The sequence below is a fragment of the Salvia miltiorrhiza genome, chromosome 6, assembly GCF_028751815.1.
Source record: "Salvia miltiorrhiza cultivar Shanhuang (shh) chromosome 6, IMPLAD_Smil_shh, whole genome shotgun sequence".
Taxonomy (NCBI): domain Eukaryota; kingdom Viridiplantae; phylum Streptophyta; class Magnoliopsida; order Lamiales; family Lamiaceae; genus Salvia; species Salvia miltiorrhiza.
Genome location: NC_080392.1, coordinates 44,987,300 through 45,011,061, shown reverse-complemented (window position 1 = coordinate 45,011,061; position 23,762 = coordinate 44,987,300). Strand labels below are relative to the sequence as shown.

At 35.8% G+C, this 23,762-nt stretch overlaps 4 protein-coding genes across 8 annotated transcripts; 3 read left to right on the top strand and 1 right to left on the bottom strand.

Annotated features, from left to right (window-relative positions):
- Nucleotides 1-9,695: 9,695 nt before the first annotated feature.
- Nucleotides 9,696-11,000, top strand: LOC130989936 (2S seed storage albumin protein-like). The gene is made up of 2 exons (XM_057914111.1): nucleotides 9,696-9,959; nucleotides 10,860-11,000. The coding sequence occupies exons 1-2, from the start codon at nucleotides 9,696-9,698 to the stop codon at nucleotides 10,998-11,000; spliced, it is 405 nt and encodes a 134-aa protein (XP_057770094.1).
- Nucleotides 11,001-12,134: 1,134 nt separating this feature from the next.
- LOC130989935 (uncharacterized) lies at nucleotides 12,135-13,688 on the bottom strand. Its single transcript, XM_057914109.1, has one exon. It carries the CDS (start codon nucleotides 13,358-13,360, stop codon nucleotides 12,362-12,364), a length of 999 nt encoding a protein of 332 aa, XP_057770092.1. The 5' UTR covers nucleotides 13,361-13,688; the 3' UTR covers nucleotides 12,135-12,361.
- Nucleotides 13,689-14,045: 357 nt separating this feature from the next.
- LOC130989934 (SWR1 complex subunit 6) lies at nucleotides 14,046-16,942 on the top strand. Of its 2 annotated transcripts, none has more exons than XM_057914107.1 (5): nucleotides 14,046-14,343; nucleotides 14,851-14,957; nucleotides 15,088-15,190; nucleotides 16,367-16,473; nucleotides 16,547-16,942. In XM_057914107.1, the coding sequence occupies exons 2-5, from the start codon at nucleotides 14,853-14,855 to the stop codon at nucleotides 16,748-16,750; spliced, it is 519 nt and encodes a 172-aa protein (XP_057770090.1). In that variant the 5' UTR covers nucleotides 14,046-14,343; nucleotides 14,851-14,852; the 3' UTR covers nucleotides 16,751-16,942. The 2 variants fall into 2 exon arrangements, with proteins under 2 accessions (XP_057770090.1, XP_057770091.1); XM_057914108.1 differs by having other exon boundaries at nucleotides 14,046-14,761.
- A 1,166-nt stretch (nucleotides 16,943-18,108) lies between these two features.
- On the top strand, nucleotides 18,109-23,543 carry LOC130989932 (SAL1 phosphatase). Of its 4 annotated transcripts, none has more exons than XR_009090801.1 (9): nucleotides 18,109-18,554; nucleotides 19,157-19,232; nucleotides 19,752-19,825; nucleotides 19,910-20,115; nucleotides 20,632-20,842; nucleotides 20,910-21,008; nucleotides 21,087-21,240; nucleotides 21,857-22,096; nucleotides 23,526-23,543. XR_009090801.1 is itself a non-coding variant. In XM_057914105.1 (8 exons), the coding sequence occupies exons 1-8, from the start codon at nucleotides 18,321-18,323 to the stop codon at nucleotides 22,018-22,020; spliced, it is 1,218 nt and encodes a 405-aa protein (XP_057770088.1). In that variant the 5' UTR covers nucleotides 18,109-18,320; the 3' UTR covers nucleotides 22,021-22,140. The 4 variants fall into 4 exon arrangements, 2 of the variants coding, with proteins under 2 accessions (XP_057770088.1, XP_057770089.1); XR_009090800.1 differs by lacking the exon at nucleotides 23,526-23,543 and adding an exon at nucleotides 22,722-22,747; XM_057914105.1 differs by lacking the exon at nucleotides 23,526-23,543 and having other exon boundaries at nucleotides 21,857-22,140.
- Nucleotides 23,544-23,762: the final 219 nt, after the last annotated feature.

The window sequence follows — 23,762 nt, the reverse complement described above, 5'->3', positions numbered from 1 at the left end:
GCCGACAAATTGTTAGTTAAGGGTGGATGTCTATTCAAAAAGAAAGACAATGACCGCCTGTCATTCCGTTGCAACGATTCTTTTGCAGGTGCACTACTTTTTCCCCCTACAAAATTACCTTTCATCTGTATTCCGCTGCTCTGCTCGAGCGAATAAGCTCTGTTGGAATTCGTCGATCACATGGCATCATGGGATTCACTATTCCACGGGATAAACTTCGCTCTGGTGTGCTCTGGCGAACAAAGTCCATACTCTGTTATGATTTAAGGGAATTATATTTTATACTAAGGGAGTCGGTTTCGGTGTAATCTGGGTGGCGCTCCCTCCTACTCAGATCTGGAGAGATTCTTTCCTAGTAATTAAATGAGGTATTCAGGGTCTTCCTAAGGTGAACTCGGAGTCCCGAATACCATTCTCATCATAGTGTTAGTTATGAATCTGAGTTTTAAAGCTCGAATTCACAACTAAAGACAATGCTAATCGTGAATTTGAGTTTTAAATATTGAATTCACGACTAATAATATTTCTAATTGTGAATTAACGACTAACATTATTTCTAATTGTGAATTTAAACTTTAAAATTCGAGTTCACAACCAACTTGATTGTGAATTCGTGAATAATTTTTAATTTATGTGAAGGGTAAAATGATAAGTGTGGCCAATTTTTTTATTTTTTTTATTTTAGTGGACAATTTTTATTTTCACTATTATAAAATGACTACTTTCAAAATTCACTCTAATATCATTTGCATGAATTAAAAGTGTGATTTGAACTCACCTCCACCTCAATTAGGCAACACTTAATCAACTGAAATAACAATTTAATTGTTATAAAAGTCATTTTCTGAATATATGAATTACATAATAGTGTTCATTGCACGGAAGTTTTGATCATATTTAAATCACAATTCGGTCAATTAGTTTACTGGGCCCACTCTCCGGTAAGCATACTTCCTTAATTTTATACCATCCTTTCTTGGAAGGGGGATTTTATACCATGCTTTATTTAATTTGAATTCTCTATTTCACTTTTGATATCTAATTTACATTTATTTTTAATAAAGCATGGTATAAAATGAGAACCAGAACCGTATTTTATCTATTTTGTTTTCTCTTTGCATGCTATTTAATTATTTTAATATGGTTATATGCATGTAATATTTTTTTCTTTAATCAGTTAATTATCGATATAGGTTGGATTAAAGGGTATTAAATAGAAGATAAATGATCTTTTGGAACGAAAGAATTTGATGATAGGGATACATATATATATAGGTGAGGACTACCGTGAGAGTACCTCTTATAATAAAAAATAAGATCTAGAAAAAATGTATGAATTTTATGTAGAACACATATGAATTCGCTGTATAAAGGTATGAACTGCGAAAAGTAATTTTTTGCTACCTTTGATATTCGAACTCATGACCATGAATTCATTCAACAGGATGATGAATTGATTTATGTTTAATTTACACTATTTTTAAGGGTTTGAATGTGCGTGTTTAAAGATAATCTTCTGGAATTTGGTGCGTTTATGGTGTATTTTATGCTTTGTAGGAGATTTAGACTCTCGAGATGGAAGAATGCAGTTTTGGATGAATCTAGCGTTTTCCAGAGGAACCGACATCTCCAGAGCAGAGAAATCACCATTTCACTGGAGTCAGAGGAATCGAAGCGAGTGCGGAATCGCCAGAGAAATCAATCAGAGGAGTCGCTAGTCAGAGGAATAGAGAAGCCAGAGCAGAGGAATCACATATTCTTCTGCCGAGAGTCCCAGCTGCCAGAGAAGTCAAGACCTCAATTTCAGAGGAGTCACCATTCCTCTGAAGAAAGCCAGAGCGGAAAATGTCAGAGGAGTTGATTCCCCGCTGACCAGAGCTGACGAAGTACCAGAGATATCACCTATTCCTCTGGCGATAGCAGAGAATTCACCGTTCCTCTGGCAAATGCCAGAGAGATCATCATTCAGCTAGCGACCCATTTCTCTGGCGAGGTCAGGGAAATCATCATTCCTCTGGCGAGAGCTGCGAAGTCGGCGCAAGTGGGAGAGTTTCTTCGGAGTGCGCATCTAGCTGGAGAGTTGCCTTAATTCACACGATTCTATTGTCATTAGAATTCTACTTTGCATGGCAACTTTTATGGTGATCCAAAGGAAATCTGAAGCTTATAAATAGGCCTTCCTTTGACCTATTAGAAAAAAGAACCCCGAACCCTAGTATTCATACTTTAGTTTTTAGCTTTAGAATTTTATTGCTTTCTAGTTTTTGAGGTTTGGATCAAGATTGAAGATTCAAGCCGCTACTTCAGTTTTTATTTAATTCGGTCTTTATTTAATTCAGTTTTTACAATTGCGTTCTTTTTAATTATGTTTAAGTTTTATTTTGCTATGTCTGGCTAGTTTCCTTTAGCTGATTTTAGGGTTTGTAAATAGTTGATTGAATTTATGTGATTTATTTGTTAATACCTTTGTGCCTTCCAGTTTATGATTCATAATTCATGGTGCTTGATTTCTTGTGAATTATCTGATCAATAGTTTGCATGTTTAGCTATTCGGTTTGAGACCTAGCGGAGATAACTGTTTAGCGGATTCAGGAATGTATGATATGATTTTAACTTTGAGACCTAGCGGAGATAGGTGGATCATAGGGAGCTATTCTTAGGAACTTTTGGGAGTTAGTAGATTTTCTTGAGACCTAGCGGAGATAGAGAATTTACTAATCTACGATCGTTGCTGCTCTAGCGAGAGTAATTGATTAATTCAGTGATCTCTCATCATAACTGGATTAAACTGGTACATAGGATTAATAGATTTATTTCGTAGATTTAATTGATGAATTTACTACCCTAGGATCAGTTGTCTTTTATACTTGATATTTCCTAAGTGATTTTAATTATTGTTATTTGCGTTTTAATTAATTAAACCGTCCTTCTTTTGTTTGCCTGAATATTACTAGAGTTCAATTAGGATTACTTAGAGTGATTCGTTGTATTAGTCCATGTGGATACGATACTCGATTACTTGTTATATGTGCTACAATTACACCGTGTTAGTTGCGGTAATTTGTTACTAATAAATTAGTGATCATGAATCAACCGTGATGATCTAAGAAATGAAAATGATTCTTATTTTATATATTAAGAAATGTACTTATTTTAGCACTCCCATATATATATATATATATATATATATATATATATATATATATATATATATATAGGGAGAGGTTCAAGAAAGAACCATAAATAAAAGAAGACCGGAGAACCATTTTCAGCCATTCGATCATCAAGATCTACGGTGGATGCATCATCTTGTTGGATGAATGCAGATCCTGGGTTCGAATCCTGAAGGGAGCATTTTTTTTTTAATTTTTTTAGTGCATTAATTTTAACAGCGAATGCATTAATTTTTACAGTGGATGCATTAGATTTGATGGTTCTCCCGTTCTCACAAATAATGTAGTTCTCTCTAGAACCACACCCTATATATATATATATGGTGCGGTTATAGTGAGAACCACACTTATCGTGAGAACATAAAAACCATTAAAATCAATGCATCTACTATATAAATTAATGCATTCGCTATTAAATTTAATGCATCCGAAAATAATAAATTTTTTGCTCCCTTCAGGATTCGAACCCAGGATCTGCATTCATCCACCAAGATGATGCATCCACCGTAGATCTTGATGATCGAATGGTTTAAAATGGTTCTCTGTTCTAATTTTATTTAGTGGTTCTTATTTGAACCTCTCCATATATATATATATATATATATATATGGAGAGGTTCAAGAAAGAACCATAAATAAAAAAAGAACGGAAAACCATTTTCAGCCATTCGATCATCAAGATCTACTGTGGATGCATCATCTTGTTGGATGAATATAGAACCTGGGTTCGAATCCTGAAGGGAGCATTTTTAAAAAAAAAAATTTAGTGCATTAATTTTAACAGCGAATGCATTAATTTTTACAGTGAATGCATTAGATTTGATGGTTCTCTCGTTCTCACAAATAATGTAGTTCTCTCTAGAACCACACCCTATATATATAACACATTTTTTGTATAAAATATGAACAATTTTTAGTCCTTAGATCATCAAGATCTACGGTTGATTCATCACATTGTTGGATGAATTCAGGTTTTGAGTTCGAATTCCAAAGGTAGCGAAAATTTTATTTTTCGCAATTCATACAGTTACACAGCAATTCATACGTGTTGTACATAAAATTCATACATTTTAATTCGTTTATAGTTTATATAAAAAAATGTGTTTTTATTCTAGTCCACCCCTATATATATATATATATATATATAAAGTTGGAAGGTTGAATTTAATAATTTGGAAAGTTGAATCAAAGCATGATCCTGTTTGTCCGCTTGTGCGCCGATTTCACATGCTAAAATTGCCCGCTTCTAACGTTTTCCAGCCTAAATTTTGGACTGGGTTGACTAAACATTAGTATTCATTAATATCGTCAATTAATTAGGTCATTACATACCTAATACTGATTCTAAGCTTCATAATAATTGTCTTTTTTACGTTAAATTTTATGAGATTTTATTTATTATTTACTTTTTAAAATTTATAATTATATGTAAATTCAAAAAAATTTCACGAATTCTCAAATTGCACCTATTCTTTACAAATTTCCTTAGAATTCATAACCTTTTATCTTCTTCTAATTTATATCCGGTCATTGATGTGGATGTCGAGAAATGACACTGTGGCCGCTCGTAATGACACTTGGACTCAAATATAACACTTGAACTGAAAAATGACACTTGATAAATAATAAAAACAAAAAAAAAAAATTAACCCCAAATCCTAATTCCCCCGGCGTCACGAACTTAGCCAAGCGGTCATGAGCCCGCCGGCGTCTGCTCCGATTATTGCCTTGTGACGTGAATAAATAGAGTAATTTGATTCTAGGTCATAAAATTGCTTGCCATAGGGATTTTGATTCCAATTGGATGTAAGATTTAAGCTTATTGTCATCATCGATGTTAGAGTTGGTCTCACACGTCTCTTGTGAGACCAGTCTTATGGATGAGACCGTTTTCACCAGGAGACTATAAATAAAAACTCTGCATAATAAAACACATAATATGCATTAGTCTAGTGGTATCGTAGGTTTGATTCTTAGGAGTAGCGATTAGTTTATTTTATTTTCGATTCTCAAGAGCATATATAACGTATAAATAAAAATTATCTGATCTTTTATAAATAAGACCTACTAGCTCAGTGGTACGCTTCTTCGCCTACCATCTTTAATGTCTCGCAGGTTCGAATCTTAGAGGAACAACGATATGTTTTTGCTTTTTTTAGCATTATGATATCTATTGATTTTCTAACGACAAATCATGGAGAATTACTTTTCTTTATATTAATGATTACTTTTTCTAACGACAATAATTATTTGACCAAATAAACTTAAAGTACACGTTCTCTTGAGTAAAAATAACAATTGTCATGAAAAAATATACTCCCTCCGTCTCAGCTAAGATGATACATTTCTTTTCGGCACGGGATTTAAGGAATTATAGATTAGTGTTTTAAGTGTGTAGCATAAAAGTAATAAAGTAGCAGAGAGAAGACAATAAAGTGATAAAGTAGGAGAGAGAAGATAATAAGAGAGTGATTAATTAGTTGTAATTCTGCAATTAAAATTCCTTATTTATTTTTTCCATATTTAGAAATGTAGCATTTTCGTTGGGACGACCCAAAAAGGAATATATAGCATCTTCGTTGGGACGGAGGGAGTAATATTTTAATATCACTTTTGTTTATGTCAATTATTACTTTTAATCACAACGTTATAATAATTACTTCGAATTATCTGTGTTTTTCAACCATCATGTGACAAGCGCGCGACTCGCGCCCAGGCCTGCCCCATTTCACCCATACACTCAGTCTCGTCTAAGTTTTTGGCTAATATTTATTTGTAGCTGAAAGATTTGAGACTCCGATTATCATTCCTATTACTTACATATGATACCTTATGTTTTTTCTGGGATCGCTTCATTTGTCTCTCGTGGGCAAACTGGCCGGCGTGGCCGCGCACGATATTTGTAATAATAATGTAAAAATACAAGATAATTTACCATATTATAATCAAATCAACCTATTCTTTAATAAGCTTCCAAAAACTTATTTGGTGGGCCGGCAATTGAAATTTTTCTTTGTATTCGCCTCTTCCATCTCACAAACACGAGACATATATCTAGAATTAGAGGATATTTAGCTTTGAGAGTTTATAAAAATTCAATAATTTTTAAATTGTTTGAAAGTTTTTAAATAACATCTCTTAAAATCTATAAATTACTCCCTCCGTCCGCGATATTGTTTCCACATTTGCCATTTTGGTCCGTCCGTGATATCGTTTCTATTTCCATTTATAGAAGTAGGATCTATAAACTTCCACTCACAATAATAGTGAGACCCAAACTTCACTCACTACATATCCACTACTATCCATCATTTTTTTTAAAACACGCGTCATTCATAATGTGGAAACGATATCGCGGTCGGAGAGAGTATTAAAGTATTAATTTAGATAATTAAATTTATAAGTCAGCGAGAAAATTTGAACTAAAAAGAGAATAAATACTGATAGATTATTTGACCAGGCCAATATACATTGGGATTGGGCGTGTTAATATATATAGTTGAATTAATGTCAATTCTCCCGATCATACTCCTCATCATCAATCCCAAAACAAGTTAGTGTATTTTTTTCTTTGAATCACACCACATGCTCCTTGACTGATCTAAATCTCAATCCCAGTAATCTCTTATATTTCCTCCGTTCACAAAAAATAATCACTTTTTTATCATTCTTTTTTTTTTTTTTTTTTTTTTGATCGGGCAAAGTCATGTTAGATGTTAGTAATTAGTTCCCCATCCACTCCAAGAACCACCTTATCTCTCCATTCACCAAAATCCACCTTATATCTCCAATCTCCAAATTCGCTCCCAAGAGGGATCGAACCCGGGTCACTTCACTTAAGTGAGGACCCGGTACTTTTTTTTTTTTTTTTTTATCATTCTGATACGCCCACAAAAATTATTTGACAATACAATTCCTTATATCACACATCATTTTTTCATTTTTGAAAATTTTGTAGTATTACATATTGGGCCATTTTCTTCAATCACAATACAATTATTTATTATTATTTACACTATTTTTTAAGTGAATTTTTTTCTCTACTCATATATATATTCCTCTGTCCACAAAGAGTGTGTGGTGAAGTGGAGGGCACGAATTTTTATAAAAAAATTGGTAAATGATTTTAATGTTAAATGGTAGTACGAGGCCCACCAAATTGTAAAAGTAAAGGGTATGTATTATGTAAATATTGAGCGTGAATGAGATTTAAAGTATAAAGTAGGTTTTCAAAAAAGGAAAACACAAATTTTTTGTGGACGGACGAAAATAGTAATAAACACACAATTTTTATGGACGGAGGGTATTTAATTATTTTTATTAAAACTCGTATCGTTTCTTTCTAAGATTATTTTTTTGTGGACAAAGGGAGTACATCCAAACCATATATCACCTTTTTCCTTGTTCAAATCCCATGAAACCAATCACTTTGTCATGGAGCAACTGATCATCACTCACCCACTCAAATTCTACATCATTTTGATCGAATCTCTCACCATCATATTCTCACAAAAGAATATCTTCGCCCAAATCACCATCGCCACAATCTTCCCCTTATCTCTCCTATCTCTGTGCCATGCACACATCTCCGAGCTTCTCTTCTCCAACAACGAAAACGTCTCTTCGAAGAAGACGACGGCGTTTCGTCTCTTCAACGCCGCGTACGTCGTCCTCTTCCTCGCGCTCTCCTTGCTCTCCACCTCCGCAGCCGCGGAGGCCGCCGCGCGCGTCCACGCGGCCGGAGCGGTGCGTTTCGCGGAGGCGATGGGCGCGGCGCCGAGGGTCTGGAAGAGAGTAACGGTGACGCTTCTATGGAGTTTCGCAGTCGTCGTTACTTACAACATGGCGGCTCTCTCACTGCTATCCTCACTGAGCCGGCGATCCGCGATCGCCGGCGCCGCCGCGTTCGGGGTTTACGCGGTCGGGTTTCTGTGCGCGAGCATGGTGGCGCATTTGGCGAGCGCGGTGTCGGTGTTGGAGGAGGATCGCGGCGGCGGGGTGGCGGCGGTGATCAGGAGCTGGGAGCTGCTGAGGGGCAGGATGGTCATTTCGGGCGCCGTTTTCTTGGTGCTGAACCTGTGCTTCGTGGCGATCCAAGTGGTGCATCGGAGGTTCGTTGTGGCTGGGGAGGTGGTTTGGAGGAGGGTTGGGTTCGGGATCGTGTGTTTCTTGGTCTTGTCTGGGTTTACGTTGCTGGGGCTCGTGGCTCAGACCGTGGTTTATTTCGTTTGCAAGTTGCATCATTGTGATGATGTTGCGAATCGCCGCGAGGCTGACTTGGGTGATTTTGCTCCCCTGAGATCCGATCACTTGGATCATTGCTAATTGATGATGAATTGGTTGTCTCTTTTTAATTTGTGTGTTATTCACGTCTCACTATCAATTTTTTTGTAAATTTTGAGTTATTTTTCTTTAATTTTAGTTTTAGTTCTTTAGTTTAATTTTGTAATTTTAATAAAGATTATGTTTGATATATAAATTGAGATAAAGGGTGATAAATAAAATTTAGATAAATAAAATCTAGATAAATAATATTAGGGGGAGGAGATATTAAATTTTTCAGTGGAACAGTGATATAAGAGAGGGCCTCTAGCTTAATGCGGACCTTCTTGTTAATCAATATTGCTATCAAACGCTTAGATAAAATATGATTATTTATCTATCTTGCTTTATCTAGGGCTATCAAACATGTTAATTTATAATGATGTTTTCATATTTAATTAATTTGTAATGATTATATAGGATTGACTATTCTATAATTAAGTAGGAGTCAGTGCATCAAAGTATGCATTCTCATAACAAAAAATAAAAAATATTCATTAAAAAAATAATTAAATTTTGTGTAAGAAGACAATTCTTCCCCCTATTAATTTGTCTTTCATTACATTGTTTCTTCTCTCTACATCTCTTATCTCTCTCCTTGTTTATTCATCCCAATTAGATTTGATTAAATAATATACTCTCCATCTCATTTATATGCACTTTTTGTTAGTCTGAAACTTTCTACAAGAGTATGCATATTTTTTTTATTTTTTGATATTATTCCATCACATAACACCATAAAAAAGTACATCTGATTTTTCACTTACAATATTTACCTAATATTTATTAAAATTTGTGTCTTCAAAATTAATGGAGTACATAATATCGGAAAAGGTATTAAATTAACTTACTCAAAATGCTTCAAATAAAAATTACCATAATAAATTGTGATATTTTTTTTGAATTAATAATAAATTGTGATTCTATTAATCATCTTTAATTCACCTCCATTTCCAACAATATATCGGTGGAAGAATTGAATTGAAGTAATATAGATAAGACGAGCATGCAAAACACGATCCATCCACCTGCCAAAGCTGCACTCCATCTCCATTTCAACATCCCATGCAACCAGCCACGTATACTTATTTTACATGCAGCTACCAAAAGCTAAAGCCAACTTCATTTCAATTCCTATATATATATATATATAACATATGTAACAGCCTCCATCATACATATACCATTTCTACAATTTTAAATGGCCAAGTTTGCTCTGTCTCTGCTCTCTCTGCTGCTCCTCTTGGCCTCCGCCGCCGCCGTGGGCATTACGAATCCCATCGGCCGCTGCCGCGGCGAGATTGAGCGCCAGAGGCTGAGCTCTTGCCAGCAGTATCTGATAGATGGCAGCCGATTCGATTCAACGCCGCAAGAAGAGGGCCGCGGCTGGCGGGAGGCATTCCCTCGGTGCTGCGACGAGCTGGAGCAGATAAATCAGCAGTGCCGCTGCGAAGCTGTCAAGCAGGTTTATATATATATTTGAGCTAAAATAAAAGAACGTACAATTTAGAATATAAAATAGGAACTATTTTCAGTCATTGGATCATCAAGATTTACGGTTAATTCATCACCTTGTTGGAAGAATTCATGATCCCGGGTTCGAATTCCATAAATAGCAAAAAAAATTATTTTTCGCAATTCATATATTTACACAATGAATTCATACTTGTTCTATATAGAATTCATAGATTTTAGGTAATTCGTATTTTATATGTTAAAGAAATATTTATACCGTAGCCCTTCCATATATATATATATTCTCCATCTATTCCTCCTTTTGGAGTACTTATATTTTCTTTTTTATTGGTCCCCAAATAAATATTCATTTTATTTTGGTAAATATAATCACACAGAGACTTTTCTTTCATTCACACATTCAATCATTTTTTTAAAATTCGTGTAATTTCTTTAGATAAAAACTCAGTGTCATTTTTAAATAACTACTCATATGGTGAATTAAAAGAGTAATATATATATATAGAGAGAGGGGTTATGATTAAATAAAAAATCCGATTAAAGTTACTAAATCTACAAGTAACTACATTGAATTCTGATTTTTTTTTATAAATTACATAAATAAATAAATAAATTTAAAGACTCTGCCACGATGAACTCGAGCTCAAGACTTCAGGTCTTAGGCATCAACCACTTATCGTTAGGTCAATACACGCACACAACACACCACGTTGATATAGTTGTTACTATATAATTTTGACTAGAGCATTTGGTTGGAGTAGGGTGCTAGGCCTATATTTATATACTGATATATCTAATTATGGGACTAATTAATTTGTGTTGATACATTTAGAAATTGTTTGTCCTAATTGAACAAAATTGATTTGATATGAATTTGTATTAACTGCAGGTGGCGATGGAGCAGAGAGAAGCAGGAGCGCTGCAAGGAAGAGAAATGAGAGAGATGATGCAGACAGCACAAAGGTTGCCTAGTTTATGTCGCATTTCACCTCAATATTGTGACAACATAGGAGAAAGACCTATGTTTTAGATATAATATATTATTAATTAATTATGCACAATCTCCATCGTTTAATTAAATAAAAGCATGGGATTATCGATTTTCAGGCTCATCTTCAAAGCCAAATTAATTTGTCGTTTTTCATTCAATCAGATACTAATGCGATGAAATTATATAGAAAAATCTCTTACTAATGAGATGAAATTATATAGAAAAATCTCATATATTAAAAAGATACTCTATCCCTCCATCAACAATGTGGTGTGATTTGAAGAGTTTGAATTTTAATAAATTGTTGGCGGTGAAAAATAGTTTTTACTAAAATTAATTTGTTAAATAATTAATGAATGATTTGTCATGAGATGAATATTTTTAAAATTATTATCTCAGTCTCATTAGTAATGTCTCATTACTTTTGAGTATGTGTAGGTGTGTAATTAAATCGAGCTGAATTGAATAGTGGTGTGTTCAAATTTGATTTATTTAGTATTGCGAGTCGAATCTCGAACTTTGTTTATCAAATATTTTGAGGCTCACGAGCTTAATCGAGCGTATACAAGCTTTTCAAGTTTATTTTATATTTGAAATATTGATTATTTAAAAAATTATCTCATTTATAATAATAATTATATTAATTATTTTTTTTATAACAAACAGAGTTAACTAGAAATTTAATATAATTATTATTAATTTTAGTAGATAAATATAAGTTGAATTATTAATAATTTATATTTTTAAAGTTAAATTCACTTAACGAACGTGTTCACGAGCCGAATACCACCAAACTCAAATTTGATTTATTTATTTGTCGAATTTCTCTAAATGATTTTGAACAAATTTTTTTCAAATCGAACTTCAAATAGTTTGCGAGCGGCTTGATTTGTTTACAGTCCTATTTTTTAGCATAGAAATTAAGAAAAATATAATTAGTGTATAAAGTGAGTTTTAAGCATAGAAATTAACAAAAACATAATTAGTGTATAAAGTGAGTCGACTAAGATTGATGAAAAATATTTAAATACTCCTATTTTAAATGAATGTGAATTGGGCCCACTTAAAAACTGAAAAAACGTGTGTACCAAAACTAGACGCTCCATCTATTATTGTGGTCGTGGAAGAAGGAAGTAAGATTTTATCAAATTTGTAGATGATGAGGATGCATCATTGAATTGAATGGGATGATGATTGATAATCACAGGCATAACTGTACACGAATAAATGCAACACTAATTATTGAACTAGACAACAAATTTTACACCTATCCTAAGCTAAGCTGATGAATTTCTTGGCAGAGAAACACACAAGAAAAATGTAGAAAAATTAGTCTGTGAATATACGTATGTATATTATATGCAAGAAATCGAATCGAAGCATCAATTATCAAAGCATGATCAAATCTCAAAGTGGTGAAGCTGCACATCCCTGGCCTTGAGCGGCACATACTCCCCGAGATATCCGCCGAGATGATCCGCCAGCAGCGACTTGTCGATGTTCTGATGGTGATACGACTTGCACACCAAGTAGATGATCGTCTGCGCGATCAGCCCAAACAGCATCACCACCGACAGCAGCACGAGGCAGACGACGCCGTACCCGATCCGATCCCCGGCGCCGCCGTCGCCCTGCACCACCAGCACCTCGAACATCAGCTGGATCGCGAAGAAGCACACCCCGATCACCATGAACACGGCGAAGGCCACCCCCATCTTCCCCTTGATCAGATCCTGGCTCTTCGTCATCGCGTTCAGCCCGTAGCTCTCCTCCAGCACCGACACCACCGTCGCCACGTGCCAGATGATGGTGATGTACAGGAAGCCGACCAGGTACGCCGCGGCGCCGGCGATGAGGAAGGCCGGGCCGAGGATCGGGATCTGGCCGAGGACGACGGCGCCGACGACGAGGACGACGAGGGAGGCGACGTTGTAGGCGAAGACGATGACGAAGTTCCAGATGAAGGTGACGATGAGGCGGCGCCAGACGATGGGGACGACGCTGACGATGGTGCGGAGGGAGAGGTCGCGCGCGGTGTAGATGCAGGCGACGGTGTAGACGACGGCGGAGGTGGAGAGGAGGGCGAGGACGATGAAGAAGATGAAGTAGCCGATCTTGAAGAGGAAGAAGGTGGTGAGCTCGGAGGAGAGGAGGGCGCTGAGGCGGTCGTAGGCGCCGGTGCCCTCCGGGGTCTGGTCGAGGATGAATTCGTTGTGCATGATCTTGGTGAAGAGGAGCTCCGAGATCTCGATGTGCGCGAGGTAGATGAAGGAGAGGGGGATGATTAGGGCTACCGTGATTTGGGCGAAGATCTTCTTCCACGACGCCACTATGTTGCACGATTCCTGCAGGATTCCGAAGAACCCTAGGAATTGGATTTCTTCCTGCTCCCTGTCCATGCCGGAATTCTTCTTCTTCTGCGGATTTGGGAGATTTTGGAAAATTCTGTTTGGGGAAGAAAGAATTGAAATCTTGGAAATGATGGCTGGAAGAAGGGAAGGGATATTGACTTATTGGATAGTGTTGTTTGGGTCGGTGCCGTTGGTCAAATTTGGAACACGGTTTTCTAATTTTTGGGGCTTAGCCACGCATTTGATTTTATTTTTATTAATATTATTATAACGTTCATTAATAATGAATTGACCATAATCACAAAAATTTCTAATTGTGAATTAATTGTATTTTATTATAAAACTTATTAATGGTGAATTAAAGTTATAAATAAAAAATATATATATATTTTTATCTTGATTACTTTTACGATTATTTTTATTTGTCAATAACAAAATGGTTGTTTTCGAAATATTAATTTTAATCCTTATTTCTAGAGGGCTATAAGTTATGGAGTAATAAATAGTTTTATTGGACAATATGGCTATTCCTGTCTTTATCATGTTCTAGATTGTGCTCGAAAGTTAATTAAATAGTTTTATTGGACAATACGGCAATCCCTCTCTTTGTCATGTTCTAGATTGTGCTTGAAAACCTTAAATTGCAGCTTGGAGAGAATCATAAACGACGTCGTTTAGGCAACAATAAAACGACGTCGTTTACCACGTAAGCTTTAGCTCATCACTCCGACAGTTGAAAAAAATTGGAATGACAAAATTACAAAAATTAAAAAAATGATAATTTAATTCGTCACATCTCAAAAATCACATTAAAATTGAGGATTCAAAATTATTTGTAATTTTATTTACAAAACCCCGTTCAAAGAAAATGAGAACTCATACATTGAGCAGTGTAGGGACAGTTCTCGCATTTCCCAAGTGGTAGCCAAACAAAGCGCAGTTGAAACTCATCCTCTGCCTCGACCGCGATCATCCACTACTCTCCATCTCCATTTGCCCGCCGCGCTCCTTCCTCAATCCCAAATCACAGAGTAACGCCGTCGAGCCCTTGCCTAGTAGCTCGAAAATGCCGTATTTTCAGCTTTGTTTTTTCTGACTCCGTCGACAATTGGTTTGGCATGCTATATTGTTTAATTCCTTGTTGTAAAGCTGAACTTGCACAGATACTTTCTGCGCAAATCGCTCGTGAATGAACTTTTAATAACGAAAATAACAGATTGAATATTATTCGGATTGCTAGAAACAATTTTGATAACGGCTGAAGAGGCCAATTGATTGAGTATCAGTTTCCAGAGTTAAAATGTTGTTTCTGCATCGCTTCGTTTTCGTTTCGTCATATAGCAATTAGAGATTGTTAAGTTTATATTTGCACGCCACCTGCTCGACTGAATGCCCCTTAGAAGAAAAAGAAGAAAAGAAGTAACTTAGTTTTTGTTAGATTGGTTTCAGGTTTGTGCTCTAATTTACAATTTTTGATGTATATGAAATTTTTGCTCAATTGGATGAAGAAATCGAATGTTTGGTATGCATATGTGCAGCCATGGAAGAAGACATGTCCAGTTCGCTGAGGCGGATGTCTATGAGAACTCGTAAGGTTGCTCCGAAAATGGCTGCAGCCCTTGCCAGCAGTGACAATCGGACTCAGGTCTGTGTCGCTATAGTCGCCAGTTTGTTGCTGCTTCAGTGTTTATACCATGTTGCATTTGTTTATATTCTGTTTGGAGCTTCACCTTTGTTTGTAATTAAAAATCTAATTCTGAGGAATAATTTTGCAGGCAATGCTGGCACGTCTTGAAGCTCTGGAAAATGATAATGCTGGATTCGAGACCGTGCAAGTTGATGATGATGACGAAGCCTCCCTTGATGATGATGATCAAGGTCAATCATTTTATAGTTATTTCGGCACAAAATTCTAATGCAAGCATTCATGTAACAAACACCTAAGTGAAAGTCATTTTCTTCCAACCTACGGTAGCAAGAATCTCTCGATGCTAGATAATGGCGTTGATCATTCTTCTTCTGCATAATAGCTACTACTTATCTCACTTTCTGGTTCACATTGGTAGCCTGGCCTTTCCAAAATATTGTTCATTTTGCTAGTGACTACTATTGGTTAGGTGTATCGTTTCTCATTTACGTATAATCCAGAATAGTTAGTTTCTTTGTTTAAGCATTTTAGCTCATCTAGATGTTTGTACTAACTTCTTGTCAAATGTCATTTCTAGTAACTGCAAACTTTTAAATGTTGATATGTTGTTTGCTTTGGCTCAATTTATTGTCACTGTTTTTGTGCTCTCCTCCTTTGCACGCGCTCATGTTAGTTTGAAAAGATTTAGTAGATATATTGGTTCTGCATAACAACATATGGCCATGAAAAGTGACCTAGTGAGTATTTTAAGAAAGTTCACATGTATCTATCTAGCACCCGGTTATCGCTGAGTTGTATACTGGTCATGGAGTGATATCTGCAGGTGCTTCTCTCCCTTATGAGTCATTTGTGCTCATATATGTATGTATAGTAACTCCCAACTTTGGATTGAGAAGTCTCCGATTTTGCATGCTGGGTACGAATCTGTAACCTAAAGAGCAACTTATCTCGCTGCACAGAGTGCCTAATTGACGACGAATGAAGATGTGTCATATTATACCCAAGAGTTAGCTAAGAATATACTTGCTTGTCTGAGTATGAGTAAATTGTTCCTGTAAGGCTGTAACCAGAGTTGTTTACGCGAAAAAAAATTCTGCTTAATAATTGGTTCTGTTCTGATTTTAGTCTATTTACAATAGGCCATTTGACCTCAATGCTATTATTTTCTGTCACATTTTCTTCCAATCCTGGACCCCTACCTTTCAAGAAGAGTCATAATTGCCTAATACTAGTAGTTTCAGCCCAGGAAGTCTGCTGCATGCTAGATTAAGCCATAGTTGTATTATTCTGTATTTGACTTATGCTTCCCTGTTCTCATTTTGTGCTCAATTTGCTAATTATGTCCTTGAGTTTTTTCCCATCTATTCCAATCAATAATTCATAACGTGAAACGTGCCATCATGCAGCATATCAGAAGAAGCAGTCCAGAAGCACAAAGCGCAAAACGCGTCAAGCCAAAGCGCTCGAAAATGCTAAGAAGGCACCAAGAACATTCCTTGAGCTCTTGCAAGAGGTAAAGAGCCCCAATGGCACTTAGATTGTTTGCTTTTCTGCTTCTACTTATCGCTAACGGCTCTGGGAATCAGGCCAACTTGGAATCGTTGCCTCCCCATGTACCCTCGTATCTGAGAGCAGCCGTGGGGCCTCCAAGCTCCACTGCCCGTCGCCATTTCTGCACGGTGTGTGGGTTTTCTGCAAACTACACATGTCTCCAGTGTGGGATGCGGTTCTGCACAATCAGGTGCCAGAATATCCATAACGATACTCGTTGTTTGAAATTCGTTGCTTGATTGTGAAGGGCTTGCCGGAAACTAAGCTTCACAAGGTTATTAGATCTGCTATTTCAACCATTGTTAAGGAGAGTTGTATTGTGTGTGTGTGTGTGAGAGTGAGAGGCAAAGCATAATAGCACTGAGTAGCCTTTACGCAACGCAATGTCTTACTCGATTCCTTTGAGATATATTCGATTGTTTATATGTCAATCTATGTTGCTCCAACTCAATCTTCAGCTAGTGGAAGCTCACCCAATCGATCGCACAATCACAAATTCACAATATGTGACTTGATAGTTAATTAGTTAGACAAAGGAATCTTTAAATTAATGTTTCTTTCATTTATGTATTAAAATTTTTTATGCTAGTAATATGGAGTAACAAAATAGCCTCAAACAAGGACCACAAAAATGAAATGTACATGTAATAAAAACAGCTCTCAAAGGATTTGCACTATTGATCTACTCATATCTAACTGTTGAGATTTAATCTTAGAGAAATCGTATGCATATATATATATATATATATATATGTAGAACACGTATAAATTTGCTGTGTAAATATCTGAATTGCAAAATATAAAATTTTCGCTAACTATGAGATTGATTCATCCAACAAAGTGATGAATTAATCGTAAATTTTGATGATCTAAGGGCTGTAAATTGTTCTTATTTTATATTTTAAGATGTATTTTTATTTTAGCTCAGAGGGCGTGATTTTCATCATATTTATTAGATACGTCTGTTTATGAATTATGTTGATTTATTCATAAAATTTATTGATTTGTTCGTTATTCTCCATTTTTTTAGAATGATTCTCGTATATATTAGTATAGTGTTATACTCCCTCCGTCCCTGAAATAAGTTTCTCTTTTTTCCTTTTTGAGACGTCCCCAAATAAGTTTATCTTTCTTTCTTTTCATTTTTGGACAACTACCCAACCACTAATACTTTATTTATTCTTATTTTTCACTTTTTCACCACTCTTAATACTAATTATAACACTTTTTCACCTTTTCATCACTCACAATACTAATTATAACATATTTTTCTCCACTATCAATACACTTTACCATTTTTTCTTAAAACCCGTGCTGTCCCCAAAGATGAACTTATTTTGGAGACGGAGGGAGTATATTGAAGAATCTGTATGTACTCGTATATACCGAAAACTACAATATGTACCTATATAACAATATATACGGCAACAACGAAATCTATATACCATATCAGTACATATTGGGTCTGGTATACTTTTATTGCAGAATTTATTGATTTTTTTGATATATACATGTCAACATCAATATACGTTGGTATATCTCGAAATCGGGAAAATTTATACATTTAGCTAATCGACAATCTCTGATATGATATCATAAACTTATCGAAAATCCTGATATACTTTAAGTTCGATATTTTTCGGTACTGAAAATATTGATATACCTTAAATTTGATATTTTAACCTCCTACGATTAGGTCAACACACGCTAGTGTCCCAATCGACATTTCGAATCGTTAATCTTTCACATTGTGTCTCTATCACTTGTAAGTTAAAAAGGAAAAGAAAAAGGGGAGTCTGAGAGAGAGAGATGAACGTATCAATTGGGCATAGTAGCGCGGCATCATTATCAATGACGCGAGGAGCAGTCCTGCATATAAATGCCACAACACCCCTTCGTTCCAAATCGAAGTTCCCATTTCTCTTCTCACTCTCCTTTTCCACTACTACTTCGCGCGCAACAAGAGCCACTGCTTCAATGTCTTACCACAAGCAGCTGGCCGCCGCCAAGAAAGCCGCATCTGTAGCTGCTCGGTTATGTCAGGTCAATCTCCACCTTTCTTTCTTTCATTCCGCTTCGTAATTTTATGTTTGTCAATCATCAATTCGAGTTCCCTTGTTTTAGAAATTCTTCTCATTTATAGGAAATATTGGTGAATTGTTGAAATACATTGTTGAATTTAAGTCATTACGTCATTAAACGGACATCTTCGCTTCTAGTTTTGAGCAAATCAGGTGCCATAGAATGGACATTTGATAGGTGGATTGGAACTTACCGCTCTCTTTGGAAAGCTCTCCTATTGATTTAAACAGTGTAACAAGAGTACTTTTTGATAACTTCATTCCTGCATTTCCGTGAATTTATTGGGTTTATGTGTTTGTTTGTCTGTGTGCGAGAGAGAGAGAGTCCACTTAGCAATACTGGTAATTATTGCATAGAATAGGATCGGGTGGGGTAAATCTGGATTTGGGATTGAACTTTTCATTGGATAAACTGGTTATTTGCAGCAGAAATTCCCTCAGTTCACTTCGTAACTGGAATTGATGTACAACTATAATGAAGCTTGCACCTCAATGAGACTTCTAATGTCAGTACTATGACAACTGATATGTAACTAAGATACGTTCTTGTGTTTCATTAAATAGAAGGTGCAAAAGGCTTTGTTGCAATCTGATTTCCAATCAAAGTCTGACAAAAGTCCTGTCACCGTGGCTGATTATGGTATGTTTTTGCAATTTCAATTGGCCTATCTAGGCTACTTCTTTTGCATTCTTCTAGGGTAGGAATTTAGTTGCATGATCATGCTATTTCGTGCTCCTCCTTTTGCCTCCTTGAGTAAATATATTATCTATATTGTATTACACACTTCTTGCTTTTGGATGTAGACGTTCTACCATCCCCACCCTTAGTAACTTGTTTCTCTATTTGACATCTGATTCCTTCAGAAGCATCCTTCTGAAATCAAAATAAGATATCTGGATATAAACTATGAAAATTGTTCTAATTTATTAGTCTACTGTATATTTATATGACAATTCTTTCATTACATATTATAGTATTAGTTTCTCCTGAAACTTAGCCATCATAGAATTGGTGTCTTTGTCCGAACTACATCGTTAAAGAGCATTCAAGTAATTTTTTATAATCTCTCATCAATTGCAGATGCAAGTCAATATCTTTTTTCTGTAATGCGTTAGTTGACATTTGAATTTGACCTTACTTGAGCTTATATTTCTCCAGGTTCGCAGGCTATTGTTAGCTTTATTTTGGAGAAAGAGTTGACATCTATTCCATTTTCATTAGTAGCTGAAGAGGTAAGCTCTATTTTTCTGAACTGCCCTAAGACCCCCGCCCCTGCCATCGGGACCTTTTTTTTAATATGGTTTTGAGTATTCTAGGACTCTGGAGACCTTAGGAAAGAAGAATCCAGAGAAACGCTGCATCGCATAACAGAGCTTGTAAATGACACATTTGCTAGTGATGGAACGATTGGTATATCACCAGTCTCTGAGGAAGATGTGCTCAAAGCCATTGACACTGGAAAATCTGAAGGGGGTCCTCATGGTCAGCATTGGGTTCTGGATCCAATTGATGGCACTAAAGGGTATGGATGCATACCAAACATACTGATTGATGGGCTAAACTTCAGTTTATATATGAATATCTAATAACTGATTTAATTCTTAGCTCTCTTATGCCAGGACTAGGCTAATTAGCCTAATTTAGATGTCACAGTTATATTGACACTCAAAAGCACGTCGATCTTAGAACATATACTCCCTTAAGATTCTTTGGATTGGTGAGTATAATTAAACTTTTAGGTGAAACAGTAATGATACTTCAGTTTTATAAAACTTATTGCATGTCCATTATCTGGCAAAATTTGCCACCTTTTTTCAGCAAACTCTTTTCTTTATGTAACTGTAAAATGTTTTTCCTCTTCCAAAAGGTTTCTCCCCTCCCCCATGCATTGATTCTTTTTTAATTGGTTGAAACGAGGGCAGATGCATCTTTAGTGAAAGGTGTTTCTTAGAGTGCTCAAAAACCGTAGAGAATTGGCGCCTTCCCATCTCCTTGAACTAACTGCATTAGTATTTACTGCTTTTGCCTGGTAATGCAGATTCTTAAGGGGCGAACAGTATGCTATCGCATTAGCCTTGTTAGATGAAGGAAAAGTTGTGCTGGGAGTTTTAGCATGTCCAAATCTACCATTATCATCTATTGCTAGAAGCAATTTGAGCAGCTCTGAAGATAAAGCTGGTTGTCTCTTTTTTGCGGAAGTTGGTGCTGGGACTTACATGCAAAGTTTAGATGGCTCCCCACCAACAAAGGTCTCCATCTCTTTAACCCTGTCGCTCAAACACTTATTCTGATGCATAAGTTTCCTATTGTTGTCAGGTACATGTCAGTTCTAATGAAAACCCTGAAGAAGCATCCTTCTTTGAATCTTATGAAGCTGCACATTCTTCGCATGACTTATCTGGCTTGATAGCAACGGTATTACTCTGTTGATTTCTCTATATGCATGTACCTGCAAACTTATTTCAAATTACCTAAACTTGTTCTCCTTCACAGAAACTTGGTGTTAAAGCACCACCTGTTAGGATAGATAGCCAAGCAAAATATGGCGCTTTGTCTAGAGGAGATGGAGCAATATATCTGCGGTTCCCTCGCAGAGGTTACATTGAGAAGATATGGGACCATGCAGCTGGATACATAGTTGTTGCAGGTTGGTACATGTTTCATGAATAACATTTTACTTCCAGGAGGGTGATATAATGGCTAACTTGTGACCAATCACCCACATACTCATTTGTAGCTTTCTGAAACTGTATATATGCGCTCTGAAATTTAAATTTCTCCATTATTTAGTACAACTTGACCTGCTTGTAGTTGCTAAGACTTGCTAAATCTATCTTTGCATCTTTTGTAAAAGGTCCTTCTCGTGTATGCTCAAATTATTTAAACCATCTGCCTTCATCCCTGGTGAACCTCATAATGTTTTGGCATGCGCGAAACCTGCTTACAAGCAGTCTAAATGATGTTGATTGGGAGAATGTAGAGCTGTACAGTGGAACTAGGCATTTGGTGGAAGTGTTTACGTGATGATTTAGTGCTATTTTTTATGTGGAAATTTCTTACCTGATGCTTTGACGTGAAGAAAGTGCTAGTTAAAAATTGTTTGGTCTTAAAACTCCAAAAGATGAGATCAGACTGTGTAGAAACTAGAAAGCATGCTAGTTTTAATTGTCTGGATCCAACCCAAACGTGTCCATTGACGAAATGGTTTAGAATCTGTTATCTGGAACTTCTCTTTACACAGTTATGGATGTTTGATTCTGCAGAAGCTGGAGGTGTAGTGAATGATGCTGGTGGGAAACCTCTGGACTTCTCAAAGGGAAGATATCTTGATCTGGACACAGGAATCGTTGTCACAAACCCAAAATTGATGCCAGCTCTCCTGAAGGCTGTCCAGGAGTCCATCAGCGAGAAAGCCTCGTCTCTGTGATCCTTAATCCAGTGAGACAAAATTTAACTATAAGTGGCATGTTTACATAAATGAAAAAATTTAATCCTTAAAAAACGTGTGGGTCCTATCACTTTTAATGAATTTACATTTTTTCCTTAATTCCCATGCCGAACAGTTTTGAGCCACTTATAGTGGGACTGGAGAGTATAAATTTATAGTTAAATATAAGAGAAAATGTATGATGTGATGATTTAAAAAAGTGAAATTTGAAACTCTTTTTGTGAACAAAAATAAAAGGATAAATATGGCTCTTTTTCGTGAATGGAGGGAGTACTTATTTTTTAACAAGTCAAACAAAAATAGATGCTTAAAACAATTCTCTCACTAAAAATTACTCTCTCCGTCCTAAAGAAAGTGACTCGTTATTTTTAGGCACGAGATTTAAGGAATTAGTGTATTTCTAATTTATACTACTAGGCACCCTAAAGTAAACGCCTAATAATGAACACAAAATAACTCCTCACATTGAGGGCATCTATTGGTAGTATATATTTAGTAGACACTAGACATGCCCAACATAGCACACTCAAATCACAATCTTAGATGCCCATTAGAGTATCAAGTATAAAAAATGAAAGTATAAATACATCTCCCATTAAAAGTGGCATGTATTTCATTTTAGGCCATCTCACTATAAGTGGCCTATTTACATAAATGAAAAAATTTAACCCTTTAAAAAGTGTGGGTCCTACCACTTTTAATGAATTTATATTTTTTCCTTAATTCTCGTGCCGAACAGTTTTGAGCCACTTATAGTGGAATGGAGCGAGTATAAATTTATAGTTAGATATAAGAGAAAAGGTATGATGTGATGATTCAAAAAAAATGAAATTTGAAACTCTTTTCGTGAACAAAAATAAAAGGATAAATATGGCTATTTTTCGTGAATGGAGGGAGTAATTATTTTTTCACAAGTCAAACAAAAATGGATGCTTAAAATAATTCTCTCACTAAAAATTACTCCCTCCGTCCTAGAGAAAGTGTCTCGTTTCTTTTAGACACGAGATTTAAGAAGTTGGTGTTTCGTGTATTAAGTGTATTTCTAATTTATAGTTATTTACTAAGCACCCTAAAGTAAACGCCCGATAATGAACACAAAATAACTCCTCACATTGACATTCTAGAGAAAGTGTCTCATTTCTTTTAGACACGAGATTTAAGAAGTTGGTGTTTCGTGTATTAAGTGTATTTCTAATTTATAGTTATTTACTAAGCACCCTAAAGTAAACGCCCGATAATGAACACAAAATAACTCCTCACATTGACATTCTTTCATTGAGGAAATCTATTGGTAGTATATAGCTATTAGACACTAGACATGCCCAACATAGCACACTCTAATCACAATGCACGTCAGAGTATCAAGTATAAAAAATGAAAGTATAAATACATCTCCCATTAAAAGTGGCATGTATTCCATTTTGGGTCATCTCACTATAAGTGGCCTATTTACATAAATGAAAAAAATTTAACCCTTAAAAAAGTGTGGGTCCTACCACTTTTGATGAATTTACATCTTTTCCTTAATTCTCGTGCCGAACAGTTTTGAGCCACTTATAGTGGAACGGAGGGAGTATAAATTTATAGTTGAATATAAGAGAAAAGGTATGATGTGATGATTCAAAAAAGTGAAATTTGAAACTTTTTTTTGTGAACAAAAATAAAAGGGTAAATATGGCTCTTTTTCGTGAATGGAGGAAGTAATTATTTTTTCACAAGTC

Bases quoted from the DNA above. Each gene is read 5' to 3' on its own strand.
- LOC130989934 (XM_057914107.1), top strand. From the start codon at position 14,853: ATGGAAGAAGACATGTCCAGTTCGCTGAGGCGGATGTCTATGAGAACT. The intron at 14,958-15,087 runs GTCTGTGTCGCT...ATAATTTTGCAG, and splicing joins GCAGTGACAATCGGACTCAG to GCAATGCTGGCACGTCTTGA. The intron at 16,474-16,546 runs GTAAAGAGCCCC...TCTGGGAATCAG, and splicing joins TCCTTGAGCTCTTGCAAGAG to GCCAACTTGGAATCGTTGCC.
- LOC130989935 (XM_057914109.1), bottom strand. From the start codon at position 13,360: ATGGACAGGGAGCAGGAAGAAATCCAATTCCTAGGGTTCTTCGGAATC.
- LOC130989932 (XM_057914105.1), top strand. From the start codon at position 18,321: ATGAACGTATCAATTGGGCATAGTAGCGCGGCATCATTATCAATGACG. The intron at 19,826-19,909 runs GTAAGCTCTATT...TGAGTATTCTAG, and splicing joins TTTCATTAGTAGCTGAAGAG to GACTCTGGAGACCTTAGGAA. The intron at 21,241-21,856 runs GTTGGTACATGT...TTGATTCTGCAG, and splicing joins TGGATACATAGTTGTTGCAG to AAGCTGGAGGTGTAGTGAAT.
- LOC130989936 (XM_057914111.1), top strand. From the start codon at position 9,696: ATGGCCAAGTTTGCTCTGTCTCTGCTCTCTCTGCTGCTCCTCTTGGCC. The intron at 9,960-10,859 runs GTTTATATATAT...TATTAACTGCAG, and splicing joins GCTGCGAAGCTGTCAAGCAG to GTGGCGATGGAGCAGAGAGA.